The sequence below is a fragment of the Drosophila kikkawai genome, chromosome 2L (assembly GCF_030179895.1).
Source record: "Drosophila kikkawai strain 14028-0561.14 chromosome 2L, DkikHiC1v2, whole genome shotgun sequence".
Taxonomy (NCBI): Eukaryota; Metazoa; Arthropoda; class Insecta; order Diptera; family Drosophilidae; genus Drosophila; species Drosophila kikkawai.
In genome coordinates, this window is record NC_091728.1 from 21,846,009 (window position 1) to 21,872,979 (window position 26,971).

Sequence of the window (26,971 nt, forward strand, 5' to 3'; positions counted from 1 at the left end):
TACCATTTTAACCACTTAACCCCATGTTGCCAGCAGCGAACCATTCAGGCCGAACCACAGCTCAGCGAGTCACTGTGGATAAAAACTTTAGTTTCTTGTTTAAATTAATAAAATAAAATGTACCAAGAACAAGAACCCTTGCAGTTTGTAATTGATTTATTAACTAAAAAAAAAAATAAATCTAATAACCAAAGCAAAAAAGGTACTGAATAAAATTATAATAAAAATCTTGAAACATTTTAATAACAAGTTCTTGAACCCTTTTTAAAACCCTTAACTTGTGCCGATTCTAATAATAGTTAATGCCTAAGAATAATTTTGAAAAATTGTACAAACTATTAATAAAACTTTATTAAATATTTTAATAAAAATATTTTAGGACTACCTTTTCTGGGGCGTCATCTTTTAAATCACTAAATTTAATAGATTAATTTAATATATATTAAAACCAATCCTAATTTGTGCTAAAATTTGTAAAAAAAATATTAAAAATCCACCAATAACCAACAATTTACGCCCATTGTATGGAAGCTGCCTTCTTTGTTGTCTTATTTCATTTAACGTTGGCCATTCTGGATTCCACGACGTCTTCGAGACGCAGCTTTGTCTTAATTTCCAGTGATAAGCCGAAAAGGGTGTCCCAACGCCAGCAGCACCACCCCCCTCAAGGTCCACCTACACACTGGCAACGCGTTCGACGGGGATTCGTCATGCGAGGCAACATGTTCGATGCGGCCACCGCGCTCGCTCTTTCCGAATTCAAATTCCATTTCAGTTTGTCGTCGTCGCTCATACGCAACGTTGGCCGGGCGGATAAAACTGATCTGGCAACGGCCGCGGCATTTGTTTAACTAATTGTTGTTGCTCTCGACGCGTGTGCTGCGGGCCAAGATTGTGCGTGGTTTGAAAAAATTATCAAAAAAGAAAAATCATCAAAGGGAAATTTGTGAAATGCCAAGCATTTCGTGATTGAAAAGTTACACTGAAATGATTAAAAGTGTGTGTTAAATGCTGTGTATTGAATACATTTATCAAGAGTCAAAACGAGAAGAAACATATCCCAAACACTTTGGAGTTTGCTGCGATTTAATTGCCCTGCCAACAACATTTTTGACTGGTAAATGGCTTTTGAAATTCCCCCTTGTTTACATTTTGTAAAGAAACTGTCTGCCCGTTGTTCATCAAGTTTTTGAAATTTTTATGAGCTGTTTTCTGATTTGTTTGTAAAAGGTTTCGTTTCGTTTCGTTCGATTCAAATGGAATTTGATTTTTGAATATTTTCAACGATAAGTTCGAACTTATCTTAAACGCACAAAGGCCGTCCGTCCTGATATCAATATCAGACCAAACTAATATTACTTATCTAAGTCCGGTTGACTTTTGACTAAGCTGAACAGAAGGTCACCGTTTGTGGCTCGCACCAGTAAAAATAAATATTATTTCTCTGCAAAATTTTGAGCTGCCGGAAATGGAAACTAGCCAGCTTTTGTGTTGCCAAAGTCCACGAAAAGGTCAACCCAGACTTTCCAACTCTGGCGATGGGTTAATACTTTTGCGAAAGGTTGCATCAGAAAGTTGTTCTCCTCAAAGTTTGCAAGTCGAATGACCATTTTTAGAGAGATCTTTAGGAATTGAAATTTGGCTAAGAAACACTGCTGTAAAGATGTAATTAAGGTATTAGTTTCGATAAGAAGATTAAGAAATTAAAGAAATAATAATATACTCCTTATACAAATATAAATTACTGTGGAAATGCCAAGAAGTTCCTTAGAATTTTAAATGTATTAATATATTTATCAGTTTCTTGGAGATATGCAAATTTCATGTGAATTTCACACTTTCAATTTAAAACGGAACTAAGGAAAATCTAAGATATGCATAGAGTTTGCAATGCCCTTTCAAAAAAGGGCAAACATCATGGCCTTTGGTATAAATAAATACAATTAAATTTCGCCATTGTTTTACTGGTGCTCTCTTTACCTTGCTTATTTTATTTCCACTTGGCTGAGGCTGTGCCTTTGCCTTTTCATCAGGTTCTTTTTACTGTCCCTTAATAATTAATTCACTTCCAATTTACTGCAAACATCTCAAACAGGTTCAGAGTTCAATTGAGCTTAGACCACAGCCAATTGCAATTCCCATTTGCCCTGCCAATCCCTGTTCTATTTGTCAATCGCTTTCAATTACATTTCATTTACGCCCAGTGATTTGCAGGCATTTCCCATTTGGTCAACAATTCTTTAGTTTTCCCCTTTGCCTCCGGGAAACTTGTGGTTTATTTACTCCTTGAGCTTCAGCTTGGCCACCGCTTAATGTCCTTTTACTGCCGAACGTAGGTTCCCCCGTTTTATTACCTAATTAAAGTCGAATGTCGCATTAAATTTTCTTCAGTCGTAAAAACCGAACCAAGCAGCGAAATCATTTTCTATTTATTTAGTTTAAACTTCGGGCCGGGCGTAAAAAATGTCTGTGGATGATGGGGCGAACACTTGAAAGAGATTTATGGCCCCGATTTATTGATGAGCCGAAAAAGACGTTTGGCAAATGAGCCTTGATTGAGAGCTGAATAGAATGATGGCTGAGAGGTGGAAGTGGCTGTTGTGTCCCCACCTCCACCTCCCCAGGATGCCAAAGAAAAGCCACACACTGCACGTGTCTGCCTGTCGCGTCCTTGTATCTTTGGCTTTCCTGCACTTTTCCCGCCGCCGTGGCGATTCTCATCTGCAAATGGCACTAATGTCACGCTGATGATTCTTAATTGAGTACAGCCTACTCACAGTCTCCCACACACACACTCACACCTACGTATCCATGGCTTTGGGGCTATAAATCTAACACACACCCCTCCCCAGGCCCCTGCATCACTCATCGATTGGGGCACATGGCACAGTCGTCGCCTTCGCCAAACCACCAACATTTATCCAGGGGGAGGCACACGGTCACATGTCGAAAAGTTGGGCCTTTCTTTTGCCTAAAACACACTGAGGGAAAAATCGAAAAAAAAGATAAAAGGTTGTGATGGAATTATTAATAAAAGAAGGGGATCAAGGTTCTAGTTTAAGGAAGCTTTTATAGAGATTTTTAGATTTAAAATTAAAAGTACATAATTTTAACAAAATAAACTTGATTTCTTAATTCTTTACCCACTGATATCTTAAGTTCTATAAATACATCAACTCAAATAATAACTTCTGTATATATTTATAATCTTATTCCTCAAGTTATTTCAGTTTATTTAACAATAAATTCAACAAATAAATGTACGATTTTATTTTTAATCACTTGGTGATTCATAAGCAATTGAAAAAGGGTTTATCATGCACAGTGAGCATTTTCATTTCAGCACATTTTCCTAACTTTGTTGACTAAACCAGATTATATATTTTGATATAAACTGAATTTGTGATTATAGAGGCCAACATCAATTATGATAATATAATTCAATGTGCTGCAAAGCACTTGAATGAAGCCATCTATTTGAACTTGATAACATGCAATGACTGTGGTCTGTGGGTTATGTGTTTGCTGATCACAATATTATACATTTGAGAAGGAAATTGAATATATTTAAGACAGGTTTTGCGGTCAGTTAGATGTTCTTGGTATTAAAAAAACACAAGTACGTGTACATTAACTCGTAAGGCAAGCTGGACCTAATTAAATTTACATTTCCAGCTATCATCTGAGGTTGGTTTTTCCTGGAATTTCTCTCTGTTCGCCAGTCTCGGCTTGATGATTTCGTGACTTGTGCGCTTTGCATGGACTGGGTGCCTCGTCTATGCATGTGAGCTAGCCATTGTCCTGCTGGTCCTGGGTTCCTTTATGTTGCCTCCCCCTACCCACATCAAAAAAAAACGCACACATGTGAGGCTTTGCACTCGCTTTTCCCATCATCCCACCACCCATCTCTCCTCCCCCATTCACTGACTGGAGGCAAACAATTAGTGCAGGTTGTTGTTGTTTCGTTATCGTGTGTGTGTGTGTGTGTTTCTGCAACTGTGTTTAAACAGTTGGCGTCAAAATTATAATTAAAACGTGCATCAAAGTCGTAAGCGGCAGCACAGCATGTCACAATTTGTTATTGTTGCAGCCGACGGGCACATCACAAAATTTTGTGATTTATCGGCAAAGTCCAACCTTCCTCTCTTTCGAGCAGCACTCAGCCCGCACTTGACAGCGCGTCCTTGTGGCTTAATTGAATTTTTATTGCCAAGTTTGCATAATGTGAGCCTGTGCCAAAGAGCGAAGGATCTGCCGCTGCCCCTTGTTTGTGGCACGTTGTCGTTGGTCCAACGCGGCGTATACGTAATCCCTGCGAATTACGCACACGCCGCGTCAGCTCGAAAAATTTCGCTGAAATGCAGTGACCCATTAAGCTGCGATAAGCAACTCTAATAGTAGTAGCTGCAGCAGCAATGAGTGACCACAAAAAAATATAAATAACTGGAAAAAAGCCGGGAGTTCGGGAGTTAGGTTAGTGTGGCAGGACATGCAAACACAATAGAGCTCTATATTGATTGATACAGCGAATGATTCCAAGAATGATACAGAAAGCCAACTAGTTAGACAAGACTGATGCTTTTCTCAACTTAATTATATATAGTACAGAGCAATTCAATAGCATAAAGCTCAAAGGAGTAAAGCTTTTCTCTCATTCCTGCCATAAATATTATCAATAACTTTTATTATTGTCTAATGGAAATTTCAATGGTTAATATACTTACTTCTCAAAAACAAGCAAACGTCATTCCATAGATTGCCACCAATACCCACCAGGATTATATGCTTCATTTTCGCTGGAAAGTGTGCTACTCTTTGAATATATTTCTCTATTGTTCAGCTGCACTATAAGTGCTTCTATATGTGTGGGAGCTACTTGTGTTTGCATACTCAAGAGGGTGCCGTCAACATATCTGACGATAATCGCAAAATAAATAAATTTCCCCTGCCTCTCCAGAGACTGGGATGAATGCGAATTGAGTGAGTAGTAGTTATGGCTTCGAGCCTGTCCGATTTTTAGCCTTTGTTGTGACTCTGGCTCCACAGCCAGTCTGCTATTCTGTCAGTCTGCCAGTCAGTTAGTCAATCCATCAGTCAGTTTAGTTCGTTTTACTTGCCCTCAGGGCACTTTGCAGGGCAACAACAATAACTACAGGAAAAGAAATGGGTAAAAAAACTGCATGCGTCAAGCTGATTTTTCATTCATTGCAGCTTAGGGCATTGCATTGTTGGTGCTGCAGTTTTTCCCGCTGCATTTTCCTCTTGACTTGTGACACGGACACGCGAGGGTCCATGTGTCAAAGTTCATTAGAAAAATAGCCTCTGTGCCCTGAACATGCATTGAGTTTTTTCATATATATTTCATTTTATTCCACAAACAATGGCCTCCTCATATTGCCAATAAAACAGGAGAAACAAAATATAAATTGAATTTCCTTTTAACCGAATGCAAATGTGCAGTGAAAAGGCTCAGAGGCAAACCTCAATGGGCAACGATCTCCCCATAGTGATTTGATTTATGGAAAGGCTTTGTTTTTTAGCTGAAAAACATTTTCCAATTGAGAGATTTATGGTTATAAGGACAATATTGGTTGTTTGTTCGTTGGAATATGTAATGACAGAACAGATGGATGATTGTTTGAACTGTTATAGATGCGACAGATGATTGCCTGAACTATGATTTATTTCTAAAATGAGGTGAATAGCTGAATGACTTAATTTTCTAGACTTTATTTAGAAAAATATGACATGAAGCAGACCAATAAATATTTAAATAAATTTGACAAGTTTAAGCTGTTGCAGATGCAAGAGGTAATTGCTTCTACTACAATTTATTTCTTTATTACCAAAATGTTTAAATTTAAACAAACTCTCCCATTTACTGGCAGTAATATTTCAATCAGAATTATCGCTTTCCAATCTGACGATTACCTACAAATTATCGCTGACATACGTAGTGATTTTCTATAAATAAACCGGTTGCCTAATAAACCAATTATTATTATTATCATGCCTATTACATTGTCAGCGTTAGAGTCAAAAATGTGTGCCAGGTTGAAGACTCATTCATAAGATACGGCTATTGGCTGAACAAGACCCAGTTGACTGTCACTCAAAATTACGATAAGCTACTGGCAGTCAATCATCTGTCAATAGGGACATACCTTCCACATATAAGCAGCAAACATATTCGCAGTTAAAGTAACAGTTTATGCCACTCCAGTGGTCAATTGGGGATCTGGATGTGACCCTTCAGCCTCGTCCGTTTGACTGATGTTTACACAGTTCCGACTCCACGGAATCTGCGTCCTGCTCGAGCGGCGTGCGTGGAGGCAGTGGAGCGTGCGTGCCTTTCCAGCTGAGTGATGAAAGCATTTAGGCAGACTCCGGACTCCTGCCCTTGCCAACTTGAACACATTCCCACCAGGACGTCCCAGAGCCCTGGCCCATCCTGCATGGCTTTATTCGGCAAAGGACCACTTATGTGGCACGCAGAGGAAGCTCCGGCATTGGCATCCTTTGCGACAAAGTAGTACTTAAATGGAGGCGATGTTCGGCACTAGCGAATGCTTGGTACCGCATGATATCGTCATACAAAAAATATATAATTTTAGATTATTTGATAATATTTTTTTGTAAGTTTCATAGTTAAATATCAAATAATAACAGAATTCGATTTCTTATAACCATTCTTTGGGTTACTTGTTGGAAAATGTCAAAATTCAGTTTAGTTTAAACCCGAATCCCAGTCACTGCACATAAACCCTCCATACTCTTTGCCTTTTTGAAACAATAAACCCCAAGGCTTCATGTTATTCCAACAAAGGTATACTTTTAGGTCAACACAAAATGTGTCATTAGCTTGATTCCCACAAATTCTCTTTCCTCGGAGCAAAAACAAATTAGTATATTTACCGCTGACCAACATTTCCAGCTCAAACCGAACATCCCCTCTAATATTCTTTGTAAGTCGGGAGAGAGAGCTCCCATCAGAATCCCTGTGTCGGGAAAGCATTGACACACGTCACAATTCTGCCTTCTGCCTGCTGCCGGCGTGTGATGCACCTGAGGCAAGTTGCCTCCGGCAGGCACCACCTGCTCCTCCTCCTTCTCCTTTTGAAACTAACCACTTTCGCCGCCATTCCCCTTCAGCTGACTATTTATAGAGCTGGTAGAGTGTCCATGTACGCTGTTAGCATATTCCATGCCCGAGTGTCCCTGCTGCCTTGGCATTAAGGCCTGTACTGTTAGCCTTTTTCCGCCGGTAAAAATATATCTGTAATTTTGCTAAGAAATAAATATATAAATATTATATAAATAAAAGTAAAACAATAATATAAATTTCAGAACTATAAGTACAACAGAATTCCTTTTAATGTAGCCCTGTATTTATTTTAATTTAATAAACCTACATATTTAGCTATAGTTTTACCTTCCGCTAGAAGCCAAAATCAACCTTCTGAAAACCCGGCAACACAAGTCCTGGTCCCCATTCCCTTTCCCGCTGAGATGAGAGTCGCACCAGACATCTGACTGAGTTGCCAGTTGGAGCGAGAGTTGTCTCCATGACAATGCGCCATATATCCAGATGGGCATTATGGTATGTACATACCAATATATAGTCGTACACGCTCTATTTACACACACATTTGTATGTGTGTGTGTTTGCCAACTTGTGTCTAGGATGTTTGTGTGTGCATGTTTATGGCGCAAACTATTTGCCTGTTTATTTATTGATGCGTCTATTTATTTTTGTTTGTGAATGAAACGGGCAAGAAACAAGATGCCGCCGAGGGGGAAATTTAATTTTCCAGTTTTTGGGTCTTTGCTAAATATGATTTGGCGCAGCATTTCGTTATTAAATAGTGCTCCCTAATTGCCCGAGCGAGGTCCTTGTGTGTGTTTCCTTTTTTGGGCTAAAGACACCCAAAGTGGATTAGCTGGAAATTCAGTTTCCTTTTTCCCATGTCCTTTTCGTAACTTTTTGTATCTGTTATGTTAATGTCAGCTGCTAACGATGTGCTGTGTCCTTGGTGTTTATCCTTATCAAGGCTGTCCTGTTCTCGGGCATGTTATCCAGGCGTGCGCTGGCCTGTTATTTTTAAATTATGGCGCCTGCCAAAAATGTCTGTCGTTGGCTGCGATGATTAAGAGCCCTGCAATGATGCTGGCGAAATATTCCATCTATGCTCCGGGGGGGCGAAGGACCCTAAAAACAGACCCCCCACTGAGGTCAATATCTTGAGTAGATAATACAATTTTTTCCCTGGAAGCTCCCCAAGATTCTGCCCTAAGTAACACACCTCCCCAGCCCGAACCCCTAGCCACCAAGCAGCATCCATTTGGCAACTTGGCGACTTACAGTTATTCCTACAAAATGTTTTACATATTTGCGCTTTTTGCATTCACCATCTTCCATGTGCACACAGGAAAATTGTGTCGTCACGGGGAGAGGGAAAGGGAAAAGGTGGAGGGGGAAGAAGTTAGCATACGGTCTTGGCATAATATGTAAATTTTCCAGCTGTACGTGGCTTAAATTGTTATCACAATTTCCGAATAACTTGCAAGATGCCAAAAACCAAGAAGGATCAGAATGCTGAGTGAGCCTGGGTGCTGAAAATATCATTGCAAATGTGCTAAATATATTTCAAGAATGTACCGAGGCTTTGGGGATTTTCAGGATTTCTTTAAAGGCTACAAAACATGGGAGAAGCTTCAATTTTTCATTGTCTTTAATCATTAATATAAATTATAAATCCTTAAAATGTTTTCTAGTTATATTTCTTTAGTATTTAAACTTACCTAAATGACCTTTTCAACTTTTAATAAGTTTCCCAACTTGATTAAAGCCTTAACCTATGCTTTATGTACACCAATTATTTTAGAGAGCAAGCTTCGGATTTTCGCATATTCCCCATGACCTCCTAAATCGAATCAATAAACCCCTAGAATCCGAAAATTCTTTGGAAAACAGTTTCACTACGGCATAGTTGACATTTTGGCAACTCATCCTATGTGGTTAGCTCGTCATTATTGTCCGGCGTAATCACATTATTTGTGCAGCGCCGTGCAGCAGATCGGGGAATTCCCCTTGAACTTTTCGTGAATGTCATGAGCTGGCAGTTCGCTCACCTCAATTCCCAATTCCCAATCGCCGGTGCGACACACACTGAGTACACTAAGAGAAAAATTAAAACTCTATTAATGTACGAAAATTAACTATACAGATGCCATGCCATAATTTAATATAAAATAAACATAAAATATAATACATAAATAATTCACATTTAGTAAACTCGACAAAATAATTAACTTGCCACGTGCTGTGACCTTTCCCCAATCCAAACGAGATCCTTCCGAGAAACTACAGCCCCGGATTCGTTTTCAAATTTCAATGTAATAAAATTGTGTGTACTAAGTAAATTTCTTTGAGTGCGCCCACTACCCCACAGCGTCAAATATTATCTTAGCCAAGCCCCAAAGAGCCAAAGAACCAAAAGAACTATGAGCAAAGGGGGCACCGGGGAACGGGGAGGGGCGAGTGAGTGACAGGCAATAAAAATGGGAGGTGACATTGCCACAGCCACTTCCGGAAAAGCCGGAAATGTTTCTGGACGCAATGGCGGATGGCGGATGGCGGAGGGGTGTTCAGAAGGGGTGGTGGAGCCCCAGGCGGACCGAAGGCCGAAGCCGTGCGCTATGCAAATAATTTAATTAATATTTTATTTCGGACACCCTCGGCCGGCGACTCGGAAGAAAATTGGATTTTTATTTACATTTTTGCACTTACTTGAACCCGCCCGAGGCTTGGGAATGGCCATTCAATGGAGGAAGAGAAATGCACAATAAAAACAGATGTGAGCGTAAATTAAATCTCAGCATTCACGAATGTCTGTACATATCCATATATAGACAGATGCGTTGGCATTGGCCTGCAGTCAAAACTGAGGGAACATGAAAAAAGTTTCAGTCGAAATCAACTTACGCCTGTAAACAGTAAACAGTAAACAAATCGGTGGGATAAATATATATATCTGCATATATCGGCAGAGATAGCTCAGACAGTTAGTTGCTCGTAAATCGGTGGGGATTATGTGCGCTAATAAAAGTTTAAGACGCTCGAGAAAAATATACAAAGCGAGAGGAACGAGGAAGCGCTTTAAAGTTTTCGACTATTACGCATACGCCCTGTGTGCACAGGGTAATTACTGCGTACAGCACCGAATGATGATGATTAATGGTAGAGAGCCAAGCCAAGTCGAGTGAAAAGCAGCTCGCTCTTGACTTTTCATCAGTGATTTTTGCTAATATGTTTAATGGCCAGACATCTATATATAAAGATATAACAATTAATTTTAATATTATTTAAGGAACATTAAGAAAAACGAGTCTATTAATAACAAATCCTGTTGAATTTCTTATTATTAGATTACTTAAATTCTTGTTATATATATTTTCTGCAATCGTTTTTCATTAAATTTACTCTACAGCAAAAAAAATAGCATCTTTTAGTAATTAAATTCTTTGACATCACAAAAAATAATCTCATTTATTTAAAAACTTGCCACCTGGTCTCCACCTACCACCTACCACCTGCTCTACTCTTATCGTGATAAAGAATTATATATAATCGCTGATGGATAAGATCCCTTCCCCGTGCGGCTGTCAGTCATAATTAAATTTGACTGTATTATCTTGGCGGCGTCTGGAATAACTCTTTTTCACAGTTGGCTCTTTATCGTGTGCGTATGTACATATTTACACCCAGAAGTCATGTGTCTGTTGACACTTCTGGCCCCAAGGTCACTGCCGAAATAATAATCATAAAAAAAGCCGCACAAGAACATAAAAAAAAAAAAAACAGAGGAAAAGCTGAGCAAATTTCGGTGACAGTAGATTGCAATAAATAATAAATTATAAGAGTTAATGCCAGCAATGAGCGCGGAGAGCGACGGGGATTCATCACACGGATGTGGGGATATATATGGGTTCTATAAAGTCTTGCGTGATGCGCCACCGTAGTGGAAATTCGGGGCGGAAAGCGTGGAAATGGGGGAAACCCCTGGCAACTTTCTGGCACATTGCGTTGCCAACACGCACGCCAGTCATTCTGCTTACTCCTGAGTTTTCCGACCAACCCCCGATTTCGTTTTTGTTTTTGAAGTGAAAAACCTTTTTTCTCTTTTCCTGCTGGCAACAACAGAGGAAAGTAAGTTTCTCAAGTGATTGAATTGAATTGGATAAATTTGCCAGCGTGAAAAACTTTAAATTTACAATGATTGAAGGCATGATTACATTTGGAAATGAACTGACAAACTGGAGATGTTTGTATATTAAGGAGAAAAGTTCAAAGAAACATCACCTTAAATACATTGCATTTATTAATAATTTATTTAAAATATTTCTATAGTTATATTGACCTCCTTCTGACCATCTCTACCGCAGGTGAAGCTAATCATTGGCCAAGTAATCCTTCAAGTTTTCCAGCGGTTGAAGCTGTATTTTCCAGGGCATTATGCAAACATTGTCGGATTTTATTGACAGACTTTAAAGTTCGCTGGAAGTTTTCGCTGTAAAACTTTTGGACGTAGGCTAAGCTGCGGGTTTAGGGACATCTCCTGGAGGAAGGCTGCTCAATATTCATGTTCTCCTCGTTCGGCAAATGCAAATCAACATTCTTTAAGCTCACCAAAAGTTTTATTGGGCCAGCAATCAGGATTCTGGCGGGGAGTCCTTAAAAAGTAGTTCGAGGTCTGGCGAACTTCTTCAAACTTGTTAATGTTTGATAAAGCATTGATGGGGAGCACTGAGTGAGAGAAAGCAGGGAATTGGTGATTTCAATTGTAATTTGAAATGTTATTTGAAATGTAATTTGAATTATAAAGTAAAGACGAGTTTGAACATTGAAGGTTTTGGCTCTAAATGTTAAATAATTCATTTTTAAAATAACTACAAATTAAATTGCAACTCAGCTCTCCTATAGTCAAATTTAATATATTTTTTAATTACTACTTGAGCTACTTCCTCTTTATGTTGAATAATTTATTTAATTTATATTTTATTTGGGCAAGTTTAAATGGAAATATTTAGGCCAAATTATTGGCCTTTTGCACGCCGCAAGCTGCGTTGTCAAACTGTCAATGCTTCGATAAGCAATTGAGAACGCATTTTGCGGTCAGAACAGGATTAATATAATAGCAAAACAAACAGAATAATTGCATTCATGATTATATGGCAATTATTGTCAATTTTAATTGGATATACAGACACATGTACCCAGAATTGCTGGGCAATACATCAGAAATCTGTCAGAATTAGGCGGATATTTCCCGCAAACTCCGTTTGTTTACGGTCTTTCACCCCACAAAACAACATTATTTATGCAAATTCATGGCCCCCACAACAAATCTCACATAAATTCCGTTGAATTTCAATTGCTCAGACAGTGATTACGCACTCGAGGTCCAGAATATCCGGAGCAGGTGTCAATGGTCAGGCGAAAGCAACACCACCCACAGCCACATTCCCAGGTGTCCGGGCACAAAAAGAGAGAAAAATAAACCTTTAATCGGAACCGAACGCCCTCTGTTATCATCGACAGACCCGTGTTTTCACCATATGCTGAGTGGGGAAATGGGAAATGCGCTGGAAAAACTCCCATCTGCCGTCTGTGCCTTCGCGTCAGCACAATTAACATTTTTTATGAGCTGTAAAATTTCTCAAATTTGATGAATTTATACGTCCAGCAGCAGAATTCAAAATATACAGAGTGAGAGAATGTGCAACAATCAAAACAATAAAGGCCAAGGTAGCACATACTCGTACGTAAATATACTCTCGTGCAAACAGTTTCTATTTTCGCTGAGCTTGGATAATTTTGGGACTGCAGGCGATGGATTTAATGGCAAAATTTATGGTAAAATTTATGGAGATGTGTACAAGTTTAGTATAGCGATTTATGTTACCGGATAATAATTTATAATTAAAGTCGTTAATTTATACCTATACTTTGTAGTTATCTATCTATAAATTATAAAATATTAGTAGTGATAGGTTCCTATTATTAAAATCATAAATATATAACAAGTATAACAAGTATAAATAATTTTAGAAATCAAAACTACACCAAATTAATTGCAGATAATAATTAAAATTTATTATAAAATATATAGCTAATTTTAAAATATTTACACCATGCTCGAAAGTCGATCAATTTTCCATCTGCAAAATGTGTTGCTCATAAAATGTATACCTAAAATGTCTGCCTACGTATATTCATAGACTTCTTGTCGACAAAGATTTTTCCTGATATTCCGTTGGATTTTTCTGCTCCGTATAATTTGCTTTATTTTTATGGTCGGATAATTTGCATTTTTAATGCCATTAAAAATTCATAATTGGAAAATAATGGGCCTGAAATAGGCCCTGTGGAAAATTCGGCATTCGAAGGGGAAAAACTTGAAGAGAAACTCTGACTAAATTCGTGTCTCCCCTTTCTCTCCCTCTTTCTCGTTGTACAGGGCGGAAAATGGAAAACTGAAAGCGGAGAACTCGAAACAGAGAACGGGACACCCAAAACAAAGTCGACCTGAAGTAAGATGTCAGCAGCATTAGTGCAGAAAGCGTCGCCCGAAACTCAAATCAACAATTTGGAGGAGCAATCAACGGAAGTGGGCGTGGCACAGTTGGCAACCATATCGCTGCTGCTGCAATACGATATCGACAACACGCTGAATGCTCTCAAGGAGCACCAGAAGATGACCCTCGACGCTCGCCTGGGCATGCCCGAAATGCCCATAGTTCTTAACAATAACCAGGACGCCGCCGCCGTCAACAAGGACAAAGACATAAACCGGAACATGCCCGGCAGTCCCAGCAACGAGCTGGAGGATATGGAACAGATGGCGCTGGACGGCAAAGTGGCATCGAATCCCTTTATGCCGCCCACTCCGCCGGCCACGCCCAACCTCCAGAGTACCGCCCAGAAACGCTGGAAGATCCTGGCCAAGGTGCTGCGCAAGGACTCCGAGGAGACAGTGTCGTCGTCCAGCGACGAGTTTGCCGAGGAGCAGACCGCCTCCGTGCGCCGCTTCAAGAGCTTCGACCTGCTGCGCCAGGACAGCTTCGAGGATCACGTGAGCCTCAAGTGCTTGGGCAAGACGGAGAACTGGTACAAGTACCGCATGGCGCTGGAGAACGACCTGGAGTACTCGGTGAACATCCACCACATGGAGCGCCAGCTGACGGCCAGCGATCTGATGGGCTTCAACAACACGGGCAACATTTGTGTGTGGCCCTCGGAGGAGGCCCTGACCGCTCTGGTCCTGTCCGAGGTGTCGTCGTACCGCGGCAAGTGGATTCTGGAGCTGGGCGGCGGCTTCACCTCGCTGGCGGGCCTGATGCTGGCCAAGTACGCCACTCCCTATGCCGTGCACCTGACCGACGGCAACGAGATCTCCGTGGAGAATGTCAGGAAGACGGTCTGCCTCAACGAGCTGAGCTGCTACACCAAGTGCTCGGTGCTCAAGTGGCAGGAGAAGGGCGCCCGGTCGCAGGCGGAGCAGGCCAAGTTCGACTTCATTCTCTGCGCCGACTGCCTGTTCTTCGACGAGGCCCGCTCGGCGCTGGTGGACACCATCTGGTATTACCTGGCGCCTCAGGGTTCGGCTCTCATCATGGCCCCGCGCCGCGGACGCACTCTGAGCGTGTTCCAGGACGAGTGCGTGGCCAGGGGCTTCCGCGTGGAGCTGGCCACGAGGTACAACGAGACCATCTGGCAGCGGCATCTCCAGCTGAAGGCGGACTCCGCCCTTTACGACGAGGACCTGCACTATCCGCTGCTCCTGCGGCTGTGCAAGGAGCACAGCTAGGAGAAGCTGCCGTAGGTGCAATTACATTTTAAAATATAGTCAATGTTTTAGTTGATAGCAAGCAAATTCCAGTTTACACCTTAAACAACAGCGAGGCCAACGGCAGGCCTCGGCGAACAAAAAGAAATTCCTCCCACACACCGAAACGGAAATGTAGCAAATCAAATTCATTAGGCTGGTGCTAAAATTAACGTGAAATGTACAAAGCCAACACACATTTTGGTTATAAATTGATCCGCTTTATTGGTTGGCAAAAAAACACGATTAGAAAAACAGAGAGTTCAGTGAGAGAATTCCAGGTTTTAAATATTTAATTTTTAGTTTATTGGTTGAACAATTGAATTATCATTCCATCTGAAAGCGAAATTAAATCGACTTGAAAACGAAAGGCTTCTGCGAGAGCATTCATAAAAATGTTTCAATAATTTGGTTACAAATTGAATTATTAAATTCGATTGGGAATATCTTAATTATGGTATTATTTTGCTATATTTTCTTTTGTTTTAGATTAGAGATATGTAAGAGCTGCACACTGTAATCCACTTAAATAAGCAACAACTGTATTTTAACGTAAATAAGGGCATTGGAGAATGAAGATAATGGTTAACCAAAACTATACATTTTCTGTTGTCCATATTCGTAGTAAAGTAAAATGGATAATGCAGTGATTTGGGAGTGTTTTTTGCATCAAAATCGATAATACTCAAGGGGACATTTCTATGAAACTACATACATAATCACAGCTTTAAGGCACCAGTCTAGTGACCACCTTTAGCACGTAGTTCACTGTTAAGTTGTGTAACAAAAACAATTCCTTTGATATGTAAATCTGATTTGCGTTGATTCCACAAAACACAAACACAAACAAGTTTTGTAACTTTTTTTTTTTTTCTTTTACAAATACTCCTCGTTATGTATGTGTAGTAACCTCTATGCCACAACCACACCCACACACACACACACAAGTATTATTTAAATTTAATGTACACGCTGACTAGCATACTTTTGGGCAGAGAGAGAGAGAACACCCTCAACCGGAGGCAAATGAGTTTCCCGAAGCCATAAACCAAGCAAAAGGAACGTGGCCAGCGCTCGACCAATTAATTAATAGTTAACTTAACTTAGTATACTGTAATAACATAGAGCATGTGTTAATTGTTATATGACGATGACATAAATACAGTATCAGAATGCCATATACACTTGTGCTTTTGTTTCACAAAGGGAAAGTCGGGAGTTGTCGCTGCAGTGATGTCAACGGTAATTACCATCAAAGCGGATGAGCCAACATATTGTCAGAGTTATTAGCAGGGTGTTCATTAAAGGAGGAAGGCTGATGATTCGAATGATATGAATGGTACGACGAGTGAGCACAGAAGGAAGCCGGCGGCAATCAGGCGCTTTTTTTTATTGCGGTTGCGACAGTGGCCAGGCAATTACTTTAACAGTGCCCGCAGATCCAGAGAAGGGAATTCGACGACGTCAGCAGGAGTCGATGATGTTGTAATGCCTTCGATACCCTTCCACCCAAGGTTGATCTTAGGAGGGGTAAGGTAGCAAAAGGAGTGTAAGAATATTCTTGATTTTTGGAAATAATAAAAAAATTAATTAGCTTTTAAGAAACATCTAAGAAATATATAATAAAAAAGAAATTGGTTTTAAAATTCTAGAATATATTTATAGATCTTACTTTTGTTTTGATCTTTTTATTACAGGGCATCCATTAGTCTAGTTAATTTCCCAACAGTCTACTTGTATTGTGTGGCAGCTGACAAAAAAATCAAAAATGAAAATAAAAATAAATCTGATAAGCGAAAATTACAAAGTAAACTCAACAGCATGGCGAAACGCACACAAAGTTGCCTTTTCGCTTTCGTGTTTGTTTCTGAGTCTGTGTGCGTAAATGTTTGAGTGTGCGATTGTGTATGTGCGTCATTAACGAGGTCATTGGTAAGTAAGCTTGTTTGATGTGCCCTAGACATGTAATCCTGGCGAGGAACGGCTAGGATGAGGAAAGGGAAGTCAAACAAACGCAGCCGAAAACGAGGCGGTCGACAGGGCGACACCAGTGCTAACCACCGTAAATTAACTTAAACTAAGTTTAAGTACAGTATTAAAATAATTATTTAGTTGCATCAGGTCATTGTTGAAATTGAAGTAAGAAATGAAGAAGAATTAGCAGAAGAAGCCAAATTTGTTGGTAATTTTTTAAAGGGTTTTAAAAAACGTAAAAAAATACATATATTATGAAATTCCTTGAAGAATCGTTGTATAATTTTTTATAAAATAACCAAACAAAATAAAATAAGTGTTTTAAAAATCTAACAAATATAGCAAATATTCCAAAACAAATTAATTCTTAAACCTTAAAAGTAATCCAAGTTTAAACAAAAAATTTCAGCTAAAAAACTCCCAAAAGAACATCTCTGTTCGCCACCGTCCAGGAACGTTGCGCATACGCCGCGTGTGTCACGCGTTGGCATGTAAATTTTCACCGCCCTGCAACGCCCCTCGTCCTGCTGGCTGCGCTGGAGGGCTGCTAATGACATGAGTCCGGGACCAAGGCAACGCCAGAGTGAAACCGAGACCCTGGCGGAGAGCTTGGACTAGGAACTAGGCGGTATGCAAATCAGTTGGCTGTGGCGACGACAATGATGGCCGCCACTCAATTATGCGCCGCTCGGGAATGGCGTTCGTTGCCTACTTTCAGGCGCACACCGAAAAAATATAAGAATGAGGAAAACGCTTTTCGATTTACCCCGGTTAGCAGCTGCTGGCAGGGCCCAAAGTTTCCCATTTTTTTGCCCCTTGGGGGTTGAAAGCCTAACTGATTCGATGGGAAACACATTTCAATTTGTGCCCCTGTAATCCCCCTATTTCTTTTTTTGGGTAAGGCTCCTGCGAGACCCCTTAGGCCCATGGGAAACACGTCAAAGAGTTTTACTCGGCCAACAGGTGTTCCAATTGTTCCGAGCTCCTGGGCTTTCGTGTCGGCGGTATTTTTAGTTTGAAAGGCTCATTAAATTTTTAATTAGCGAAATTAGGGGAATGTGTTGCTCACGGATGTCGGGGGACCCTTGATGGATCCGAGTCGGTTTCATTCCATTATTGATGTCCGGTAAGTGTACTTTCGGCGGCGCAGAAATGTTTCTAGTTTCCTGTCGCTGGGGGAACATGACGTTACAGGTGGCAGGCCGGGCAGGACAATGTTTCGGGTTCTAGCCTGGCCTTGATGTCCTAAAAATAACCAGTAGCCTGCGTTGCCTTTATGTCACATCACATTTATTAACCTGTCTAATTATCATATAAATGGGTGGCCAGGGACCGGGAGCTTAATATATAACCGGAAATTACCATGCGTGTCCCTGGATTAATAACTTTCATATTTTTTCGGAGCGAAAGCGATGGAAATTAGGCGATATAAAATGCTTAAGTTAATCAAGGAGCCAAAGCCTGCGATAAGCAGGCGAGCTGAACGGAAGCAAATTACCTCAATAAAGATGTTAATTGCTTGGAAGGGCCGATGTAATTTTTGTAATGTAAAATAAAATATATTTCTTAGGGTATTTTTTTAAATATTTTTATATGACCCCGTTATGACGACCTTCGTTTTTATGATCTTAATAAAAATAAGAAAATTTAGTTTTTAAGCTTTAAAGCTGTATAACAAAAGTTTGTGTCTTTATGGAATTCTTATTTTGAAATTAAATATTTTATAACAATTATTTTATTTTTAAAAAGTGCTAACTTTAGGGCTAATTATTTGCTATTACAAGAAAATATTTTGAAATTTGTAAATTAATGAAAAACTCTTTATAAATAAGGGCTTTAAAAATTGTATAAAAAAGAAAAAGGAGAATAAAAAAGTCATTAAATATTATAATAGAAATTAGAATATTTATTTATTTTTTACTTAAAATTTTATAATTATTTTTTCATTATTTAAAATATATTTTTTATGTATTAATAATATTTCAAATTAAACATAAGAGGAATATTTATTTCTGTTTCATCTAATAGTTGAAATTTTTTAATTAAAATAAAATAAACCATCAATTAAAAATCCTATAAATAGCCATACCTCTCCGCTTCGATTTTATATCATCCTGGCTAACAAAGGGCCCGATTATGCAACGAGTGCTAACAATTAATTATAGACACTCATTATGCCACTCATTGCGTACTCCACAGCATTTATTTTTTTCGTCGTCTTTTGTCGCAGAGAAACTTTTTGTTCGGTTTTATAATTGACTGAGTTCGACAAAAGCGGCGAGCAAATTATTTATGAAAATGCCGGCCCGCTATAGAAACCTAATAACAATAATATTGCTGATTAAGCATTAATCAAAGCCAGCTGCAAAGAGCAACAACACAGCATAAACAACAAGAAAACAGAAAACTTGGCTAGAAAAAAAAAAGCACAAGACAATGGGCAATAAGCAGCCGGAGAAAAGGGAAAGTGATCCGATCGAATCAACAATGCAAAATTTATGGAAGTTAAAGCTGGCCAAGCACGCCTTAATTATGGAAAAAGCTTGGACCGATATGGATTTTTAATTTAGCCTTTGGAAACGAAAATAAAACACACGGCTGCAACTTCGAGCTGTTTGTCAACTGATAACCGGACTCTGATAAGGCCGAAAGCATTTTCCCATTTCCACACAACACAAAAGAGACAGAGGGAGAGAGAGAGAGAAAAGCTCGCCGGGGAAAGCTTTTCCTTTGCTCGGCCTTGGCATTGGTTCGGGCTTACAGTCGGGTTCGGGTTCGCTGTTGGCCACAGCTGATCCGACTTGGCCAGATGTTGGCTCGAAATCACAAGCCCCAACCAGGCAGAAGCCTCAGTTGTGCGGCACAGGCAAAGCCAAGCGGTTCGGCGTCGGAAAAACTCGAAAAATATTTTAAATCAAATCGAATTCTAGCGGCAGTTAACCAATTTTGTGTGCTGTGACCAATGGGATTTATTTTTGTGGACAATAGTGAAATTTAGCAAGACCAAAAAGTGCTCTTTGAGAGCAAAAAAACCGTAAATACTGGTTAGAATTGATTACAAGAAATTCTAAAAAATAAAAAACACATAAAAACAATTAAAAACACAAATTTTTATGATATCAAAAAATATATAACGCATAATAACAATATAACAAAATATATTTATAATTAGATAATACATTTAATATACTTCTTATAATTAATATGAAAATAGAAATATTTTAAAAAGAAAATCCAAAACATTGTTATAAATGTTTAAATAAATTTTATTTTTTATAAAAAACATTTCCTGTGTAGTTTTGTTAATGCAGGATATTTTCTTTTAATATATTGAGCAACATTTTGTATATAATTATCAAAAAAAAAGCTAATTTGTTTAAATAAATATTATATTTTTAAATTTTGTAAAATTATAAATTATTTTAAATTTATCTCATTGCCCATTTAATAGTATTTTTAACTAAAAAAATGTTAATAAGAATTTTTAATAACTAAATAAATAATAAATTGACTTGGCAAAGGACTAAATCACCCTTCATAGTATATCCATTCCTATCGATCAATCTAAAAAAAGATAACCCCGTGCTTTTGTACCAACAGCAACACTTGCATTTTCCCTCACGTTCAATTCGCCCAATAGCTCCCGACTGACACACATTTGATGAGAACAAATAGCAAACTTAAATAAATCAACCGAAAATAATGTCAACGAAATCAATGGCGGGCCACGGCAGCTGCAACATGCTGCTGCTGCTGCTGTGCCTGTTGCTATTGCTGCCGGCAGCATTGCTGGCGATCCCCAAGAACAGCAACAACATCAACAATGCGGCGACATCGACAACCGCAACAGAAACGACGGCAGCAACAACCACATCTGCTGCTGGCACTAACAATGCCATTGCCAATGCCAATGCCAAGGCTGGCAGCAAATACGGTGAGTCCTAAGAGTCGAGGAGGTACAACCAAGCATTCAAGTTGCAGGGCCAGTTGGAGTTGCAGTAACCAAAGGCAAGCATATTGTCTGCACGAAAAGAAAATGTATAAATTTATTAAAAACGAGAAAACTTTCTTATAAAAATTGCAAGAACATTTAAAATAGAAAATCAAAAGAAAAGGCTTCGAGTTGTATTAAAGTTATTTGCAAAATAGTATTTTTTCAGTGCTGCCTTCCCTGTTTGCAGCCTGGCTAATTGCATTTGGTCACGATCGGATCGCTTTTTTCCCCTGAACCTAGTTATGTTCCTTGAGTTATTTTCCCTATGTCTGCCCTTGGTAGCGAAAATTGTTTGCGCTGCAAAAACAAAAGACTCAGGCAGCGAACTTGTCCGGCGGGTGACTTTTTTATGTGTTTTTTTCCTCCAATCAACTGGGAAATGTGCCGACATTTCCTTCAGGCTGCTAAAAGAGGGCGCTGCCACGCCCATTAGAACCGCAGAGCGGAAATTGCCCGGAGATCTTTGATGGAGAGCAAAAGTGTCATTAGAGCGCGGCAAAATGCCAGTAATTGTTAGGCACACACACACAGCACAAAAACTCTCTTTCTCTCGGGCTTTAATCGAATTAGTTAAAGCACAGCAATTACATCACGGGCGGTGACAGATCAAGATCGGGATCTGGCCAGATTGGAGGCAATTTGTCGGATTGAACAGATATTATGGCACTTCCCGGGGCGGTTTGCAATTAAAGAGTCAGCGATTCTGGGGAGGCAGACATTGGAAATTAATGGATCCCAGGCCTGGTGTGAGCTCTCCTCCACTTCCTTCCCGTCTTACATAACCTGCAGTGATATGGCATATCCAAATTTTAGTGCCTCATCATCGATGGACTTCCCAAGACCACAGAATAATCCATTAATCGAAGCGATGCTGCAACTGAGCTGCAGCGGAGTCTGTGGAGGGAGACCTGTCATCATTTGTGGCATTTTCTAATCAGTTTTTTTTTTTTGGCTCAAATGCAATGGCATTTCCACGTAGCCCCGATGTCAGAATTTATGCCATGGCAGAATTTTCACTTTTCCATGTTCTCTGTGTGAAATTCGCCTAAAAATGTGGCTGACTGCCGCCGCCATGCACACACAAAATCGGTGTCAATGATTTCAACATGGGAAAAGCAGCCGGCAACACGAAGCTGCAACATCAGCAATGGCAACATGTGCAACATGGGCAACATTGGCCGCATAAACCACCACCGACGAGAGCGAGCGATGCCAGGCATCGGCAAATGGCATTTCTAATTGCGGATTATGCAAGGTTCTTTTGGCTCAGAAGAAGTCACCAAAGCTGGCTTGGGAAATCGCCTGGAAATCGGGGCTAAGTGGCTAAGGAAAATTGTAAATTAACGATCTTTCGATGCGGAGATTAATGGGTAATTGCCCAGGGATTGATTGTTTGCTGCGAAAAAGGCTAAAATCTAAAATCGAAATCTAAATTAATTTAATGCCAGGTGCTTAACATAATTCAATATATTACAGTTCTTGAGCAAAGTACTTAATGGTTAACTGGAGTGCAGCAGTTTCTCACGAGTTTCTTGGAGATTTTGCACCAATGACCGAAATAAATCAGACACAAGAGCCTTCATGCTGCCATTTTATGCAACATTCTTGCTCCTTCATCTAAAAGCTCTTGTTCACTTCAGTCTTAGCCACGTCTACTTGAGTTGCCTCCAACCCCATTACCTATCCCATTACCCGCCCAGCATCATCGCCAGGTCTAGTTTTTATTCCGCCTTAACTGCCAGCTCCCCTTGGCTAATTCACGTCACACTTTGAGTCAGATCCTCCATCACTCGCAGTTGAAAAAGTGGCGAACGACTTCTGCTCCAACTGCCAGCACACTTTAGTCGATTGTGTATGAAGAGAAAAGGTTGTAGAAGTTTCTTTATATATATTATATTATGATATTAATATTAAATATTTATTTCTTCGATGAGTTTTAATTTAGGAAAGGTTGAACATCGCCTTATAATAAAGTCAAAAGAACACTTCCTTGATATTCCAAGTGAACGAAGCGTCTGATATCGTTGAGAGTAAACTTCCTGTTTGCATTTCCTTAAGTTATTTCTTTTGCCCCTGCATTTCTCCAAGTGCAGATCTTAGCTGACAGTGGGAACAACCACTTAGAGGTGGCCACAAAAACGACCAAATGAAACAGAACTAATCCAAAAGCGTGTCTGACTCCGGCGGGAAACGAGTTCTTTGCCCCCAAACTCACTGCACTGCACTGAACTGAACTGCTGGTAACTAAGTAACCATGGTAGCTGATTTGCATGCAAGCAGTGCCTTAGACTCCAACTCTTTAGCTTCAACTGCAACTCCCAGTGCCACTGCCATTGCCACGAATCTTGGCTGTAACCCCGTTTTCCCGTTTGTGCCCATGCTCATGCTTTTGTAACCTTCGATAGAGATACGCGGCGTCGCCGGTGAACCAAATTACAAATCGGTGAATCTGACCTGGGAAGTTGAATTCGTGCCGTCGGCCCATGACACAGATTCGAGCGGCAGCAGCAGCTCCAGCTCCAGCTCCGGCACCAACTCCAGCTTAAGCTCAACGACAAATATGAGCGGCGATGTGGAACCGCCCCGGGCATTGGCATTCCAGATCTTCTACTGCGAGATGCAGAACTATGGCCCACAGCGGTGTCGTGTCAAATTGGTCAACGGCACTGCCGCCGAGGTATCCCTGGAGGATAAGGAACAGCAGGAGCAGGAACAAGAGCCAAAGGAGGAGCATGATCCCTTAGGGTAAGTGGTATTGCCATATAAGGCAAGCTATTGTCAAGAGATTTACCTCTACGCTTTCTAAGAAAATGTGAATTTTATTTAAATGTTAAAAAAAAAAAAAATTTTAATTAACTAAATAAACTTTTCATTCTTTAACCAAAAATTTAGTCCCCAAATCCAGCACTTTGCCGCTGCAGTCGACAACTTACGCATGGCCACCAGATACAGTTTCCACATCCGCCCAGCCGCCCAGAGACGCCTCCAGGCGAGCGGTACTCGCAGCTCTAACGCCCGAGCCGAGTTTCATGATGAGAATGAAATTGAAAGTGGATCTGGTCACCTGCCTGGCCAGAGCATCATCATTCCCACCAAGGGCTGTGAGTATAAACATTTATAAAAAATAATTTATAATGCTAACCATCTTCTCCACAACTTCCTGTTTTCTTTTTGACCGGAAAGGCAGTTCATTAAAATGAACATTTCCAGAAATGTACCATAACTGTATCTAAAACGTTTTATTCTTTTACTTTTCATTTTAAATTAAACTTTATTTAAAAAGTGAAAGCGTATTAATTCCAAATTAAATTAGAAATGAGAGCGATTCATTTGTATGCAGAACGTCTTCTTCAAGCAAGGAAAATTTGTCAAGTATTGTCTGTTAAAATTCGAATAAATTTAAATTTAAAAGCTAACAATTAGATTCTTTTCTTAATTTAAGTTAACAATATTTAGTAGATTAATATTATATTTATTTCTTTATTAAATCCCATTTCAAAAATGTTTTTTTCCAGTCTCCGCCCATGCCACCCAATGCCTGCCACATGCCTCAGAAATCGAGGTGGAAACTGGTCCATATTTCGGCGGTCGTATCGTCGTGGATGGTGGCAATTGTGGAGTCAAGGGTGATGCCAGTGATGCCGCAGACAAATACACCATGAGGATAGACCACAAGGAGTGCGGCAGCTTGGTAAAGCCGGAGACCAACACGGTGGAGACCTTCATTACAGTGCAGGAAAACCTGGGCATCTTTACCCATAGTACAAGACGGTAAGTACTTAATGATATATATTTAATAATAACTAAAAAGAGATAATAATTTTATATATAAAAGCCTTAAAAAGAATTTCATTTAGGAAGAAATTAATTACTTAAAATATTTCTCACCTCAATACCCTCCTAGCTTCGTGGTGGTCTGCAGCTATCAGTCCGGCATGCAGACGGTCCGCGCAAGCTTCACTGTGCCCGGTAAGAATGGAGTGGCCGCCGCCTATGAACCCAACGATCCCTTCGAGCCGGACGAGGACCAGCGACTGGGCAGGGAGCTTCGCCAGATGCGCTATGTGAACAAAACCGAACTGGTGCTAAAGGAGCCAGAATCCGAGTCTCAAAACGATCCAGAGTCCGAGTCCGGAGAGCAGGCCACAGTGGTGGAGGAAACCCAGCCGCCATCTCCCTCCACGGAGCAGGCAGCTCCTCTGAGAGGAGGACAGGGCAGGTCTCTGGACTTCAACGAGGTGAACAACTTGGCAGAAGAGCCGGCGGTAGGACGTCACCTGGAGCCTGTGGTGGGCACTAAGTACGCCAAACTGGTTGTGGACCAGGCACACAGCTCCTGGATGCCGCTGGAGGTGGGTTCGCCACCCAGTGGGAACGATGAGGATAAAGGTAAGTGGCCTGTCAGCGGCAGTCGTGATTCTTTGGTGACCACTATTTACACTGAAAAATCAATCCCATATTCTAAAGTTCATTAAATATTTTATAATTTACTTTGAAAAATTGTAATTAAATTTTCTAAATACTTTCTATTCTTTTGAACATTTTTTATCGATTCTTAAGATACTTTTAAATATATTTTTGTATTAAAAACTGCCTTTTCTTTTTGTCTAATATTTTTTCCTGATTTTTTTTTTCGTTTCGTGTAGCTGTTTTGCGTTATATTAGCTCCCATCTGAGCAGCGTGCTGGTTACCGTCTCGCTATCTGTGATAATCATCAGCATTTGCATCGTACTGCTGCAGCGCCAGCGGATCCGTTCCTCCTCCCGTCGCTGCCGCTCTCCCCCGATGGTCGCCCACCTGCCGCACAAGACGCTGCCGCGTGCTCTGCAGCAGCAGCAGCAGTATCAGTGCACCTTGTAGGTGCTTTCCCACTCCATACCCCACCCATTCAACCCACTCCTTTGACTTCCTGCTATGCCCACTTGTCTTGCTGAATGCCACAGAGAGAGAGAGATGGGACATCACCATTTAGCTGAAGATGACTGAGCATAGCTACTCCCCCATCTTAGCCAGGCAACTCCAACGGTACCAGCGGGATCAGCATCCCCGAATTTACATAATTGTGAACTCGACTTGGGCTCTGGCCGAGCTTTAACTGTGCAATCACGAGTAAGCACATGCGGACAGAACCCCTTCTCATAGAGCGAGATTAGCCCGTAGACTCTTAGATGTACGAATTTTGTATAAATTATTTATGCCCAGAAAAGAAATATATATTTTTTACTTTAGATACTTAAACGATGGCATTTTATTTTTATTGGAGTATTTTAAGGGAGGAGTTAAGGTAAAAGAACTATTCTGGTGACTAACTACCCTGCAGTACCACATTTCATCAGTAGGCTTTTTCATCAACAAATCATCAACGCGCCGACTGCGACGCCGACAGAATCGACGCTCTGCCGACTGCTACTTGAACCCGAACTCCCTTCGGAGACCCGAACTCCCTTCGAGTCTGATTTGTCGGTGCATGCAAAAAAAAACAAAAACAATTTGCATGGGCTTCGTTTTTTGAAGTCCGAAACAAAGTAGAAGACGCAATTAAAATAGATTCTCGAAGGTTCGACTCCATATTTTCGGAGCAACGGTTTTCGGTTTTGTCTTGCTTCTTCTTATTCCCTTTGCATTCGAAGTTGAAGTGCTCTGCACTGCAGAAGTGTCGTGTGTTTCATTAATTAATAAATATATTATTAAATAAATTCGTTCCGGGCCTTATTGGAATATATAAAAAGGTGAGTAAAGTGAAGTGTTTTTAATTAAATAAAAGCCTATGTGTATTATTTTAATTATTATATATTATATATTATATTATTTTTTTCTTTTCTGATCGCAGTAATGGCCAACATATTGAAACGAGGATCTTTTGGGTAAATTCTATTTAATTGTATTATTATTATTCCCTTGATTAATTATTATTTTTTTGTAGATGCAATTGCCCAAGTGGATAGAACTGAGCCTCCAGAGAAGTTACTGCGCAAAAAATTTGGTCTACGTCAATAAAAAGTGGAAAACCGAGTAGCAAACAGACCCTGAGGCCTTTCAATATATGGATTTAATGTTAATTGTTTATATTTGTGTCTTAGTGTTGGTTTAGAATTAGTAAGAATAAATAATATT

The 26,971-nt window shown here is 40.1% G+C and overlaps 2 protein-coding genes and 1 long non-coding RNA gene across 5 annotated transcripts; all 3 read left to right on the forward strand.

Annotated features, from left to right (window-relative positions):
* The first annotated feature begins 806 nt into the window (after positions 1-806).
* Positions 807-15,274, forward strand: LOC108073649 (calmodulin-lysine N-methyltransferase). Its single transcript, XM_017165375.3, has 2 exons — positions 807-1,117; positions 13,521-15,274. Exon 2 carries the CDS (start codon positions 13,599-13,601, stop codon positions 14,868-14,870), a length of 1,272 nt encoding a protein of 423 aa, XP_017020864.1. The 5' UTR covers positions 807-1,117; positions 13,521-13,598; the 3' UTR covers positions 14,871-15,274.
* Positions 15,275-19,728: 4,454 nt separating this feature from the next.
* On the forward strand, positions 19,729-26,053 carry LOC108073615 (uncharacterized). 3 transcript variants are annotated; one of them, XM_017165310.3, is made up of 7 exons: positions 19,729-19,906; positions 20,463-20,796; positions 23,262-23,601; positions 23,749-23,957; positions 24,372-24,627; positions 24,761-25,245; positions 25,503-26,053. In XM_017165310.3, exons 2-7 carry the CDS (start codon positions 20,565-20,567, stop codon positions 25,715-25,717), a joined length of 1,737 nt encoding a protein of 578 aa, XP_017020799.1. In that variant the 5' UTR covers positions 19,729-19,906; positions 20,463-20,564; the 3' UTR covers positions 25,718-26,053. The 3 variants fall into 3 exon arrangements, with proteins under 3 accessions (XP_017020799.1, XP_041631779.1, XP_070143554.1); XM_041775845.2 differs by having other exon boundaries at positions 20,503-20,796; XM_070287453.1 differs by having other exon boundaries at positions 19,729-19,896; positions 20,503-20,796.
* A 429-nt stretch (positions 26,054-26,482) lies between these two features.
* Positions 26,483-26,971, forward strand: LOC138927900 (uncharacterized). Its single transcript, XR_011444350.1, has 3 exons — positions 26,483-26,586; positions 26,688-26,721; positions 26,781-26,971. It is a non-coding gene; the product is annotated as an uncharacterized lncRNA (long non-coding RNA).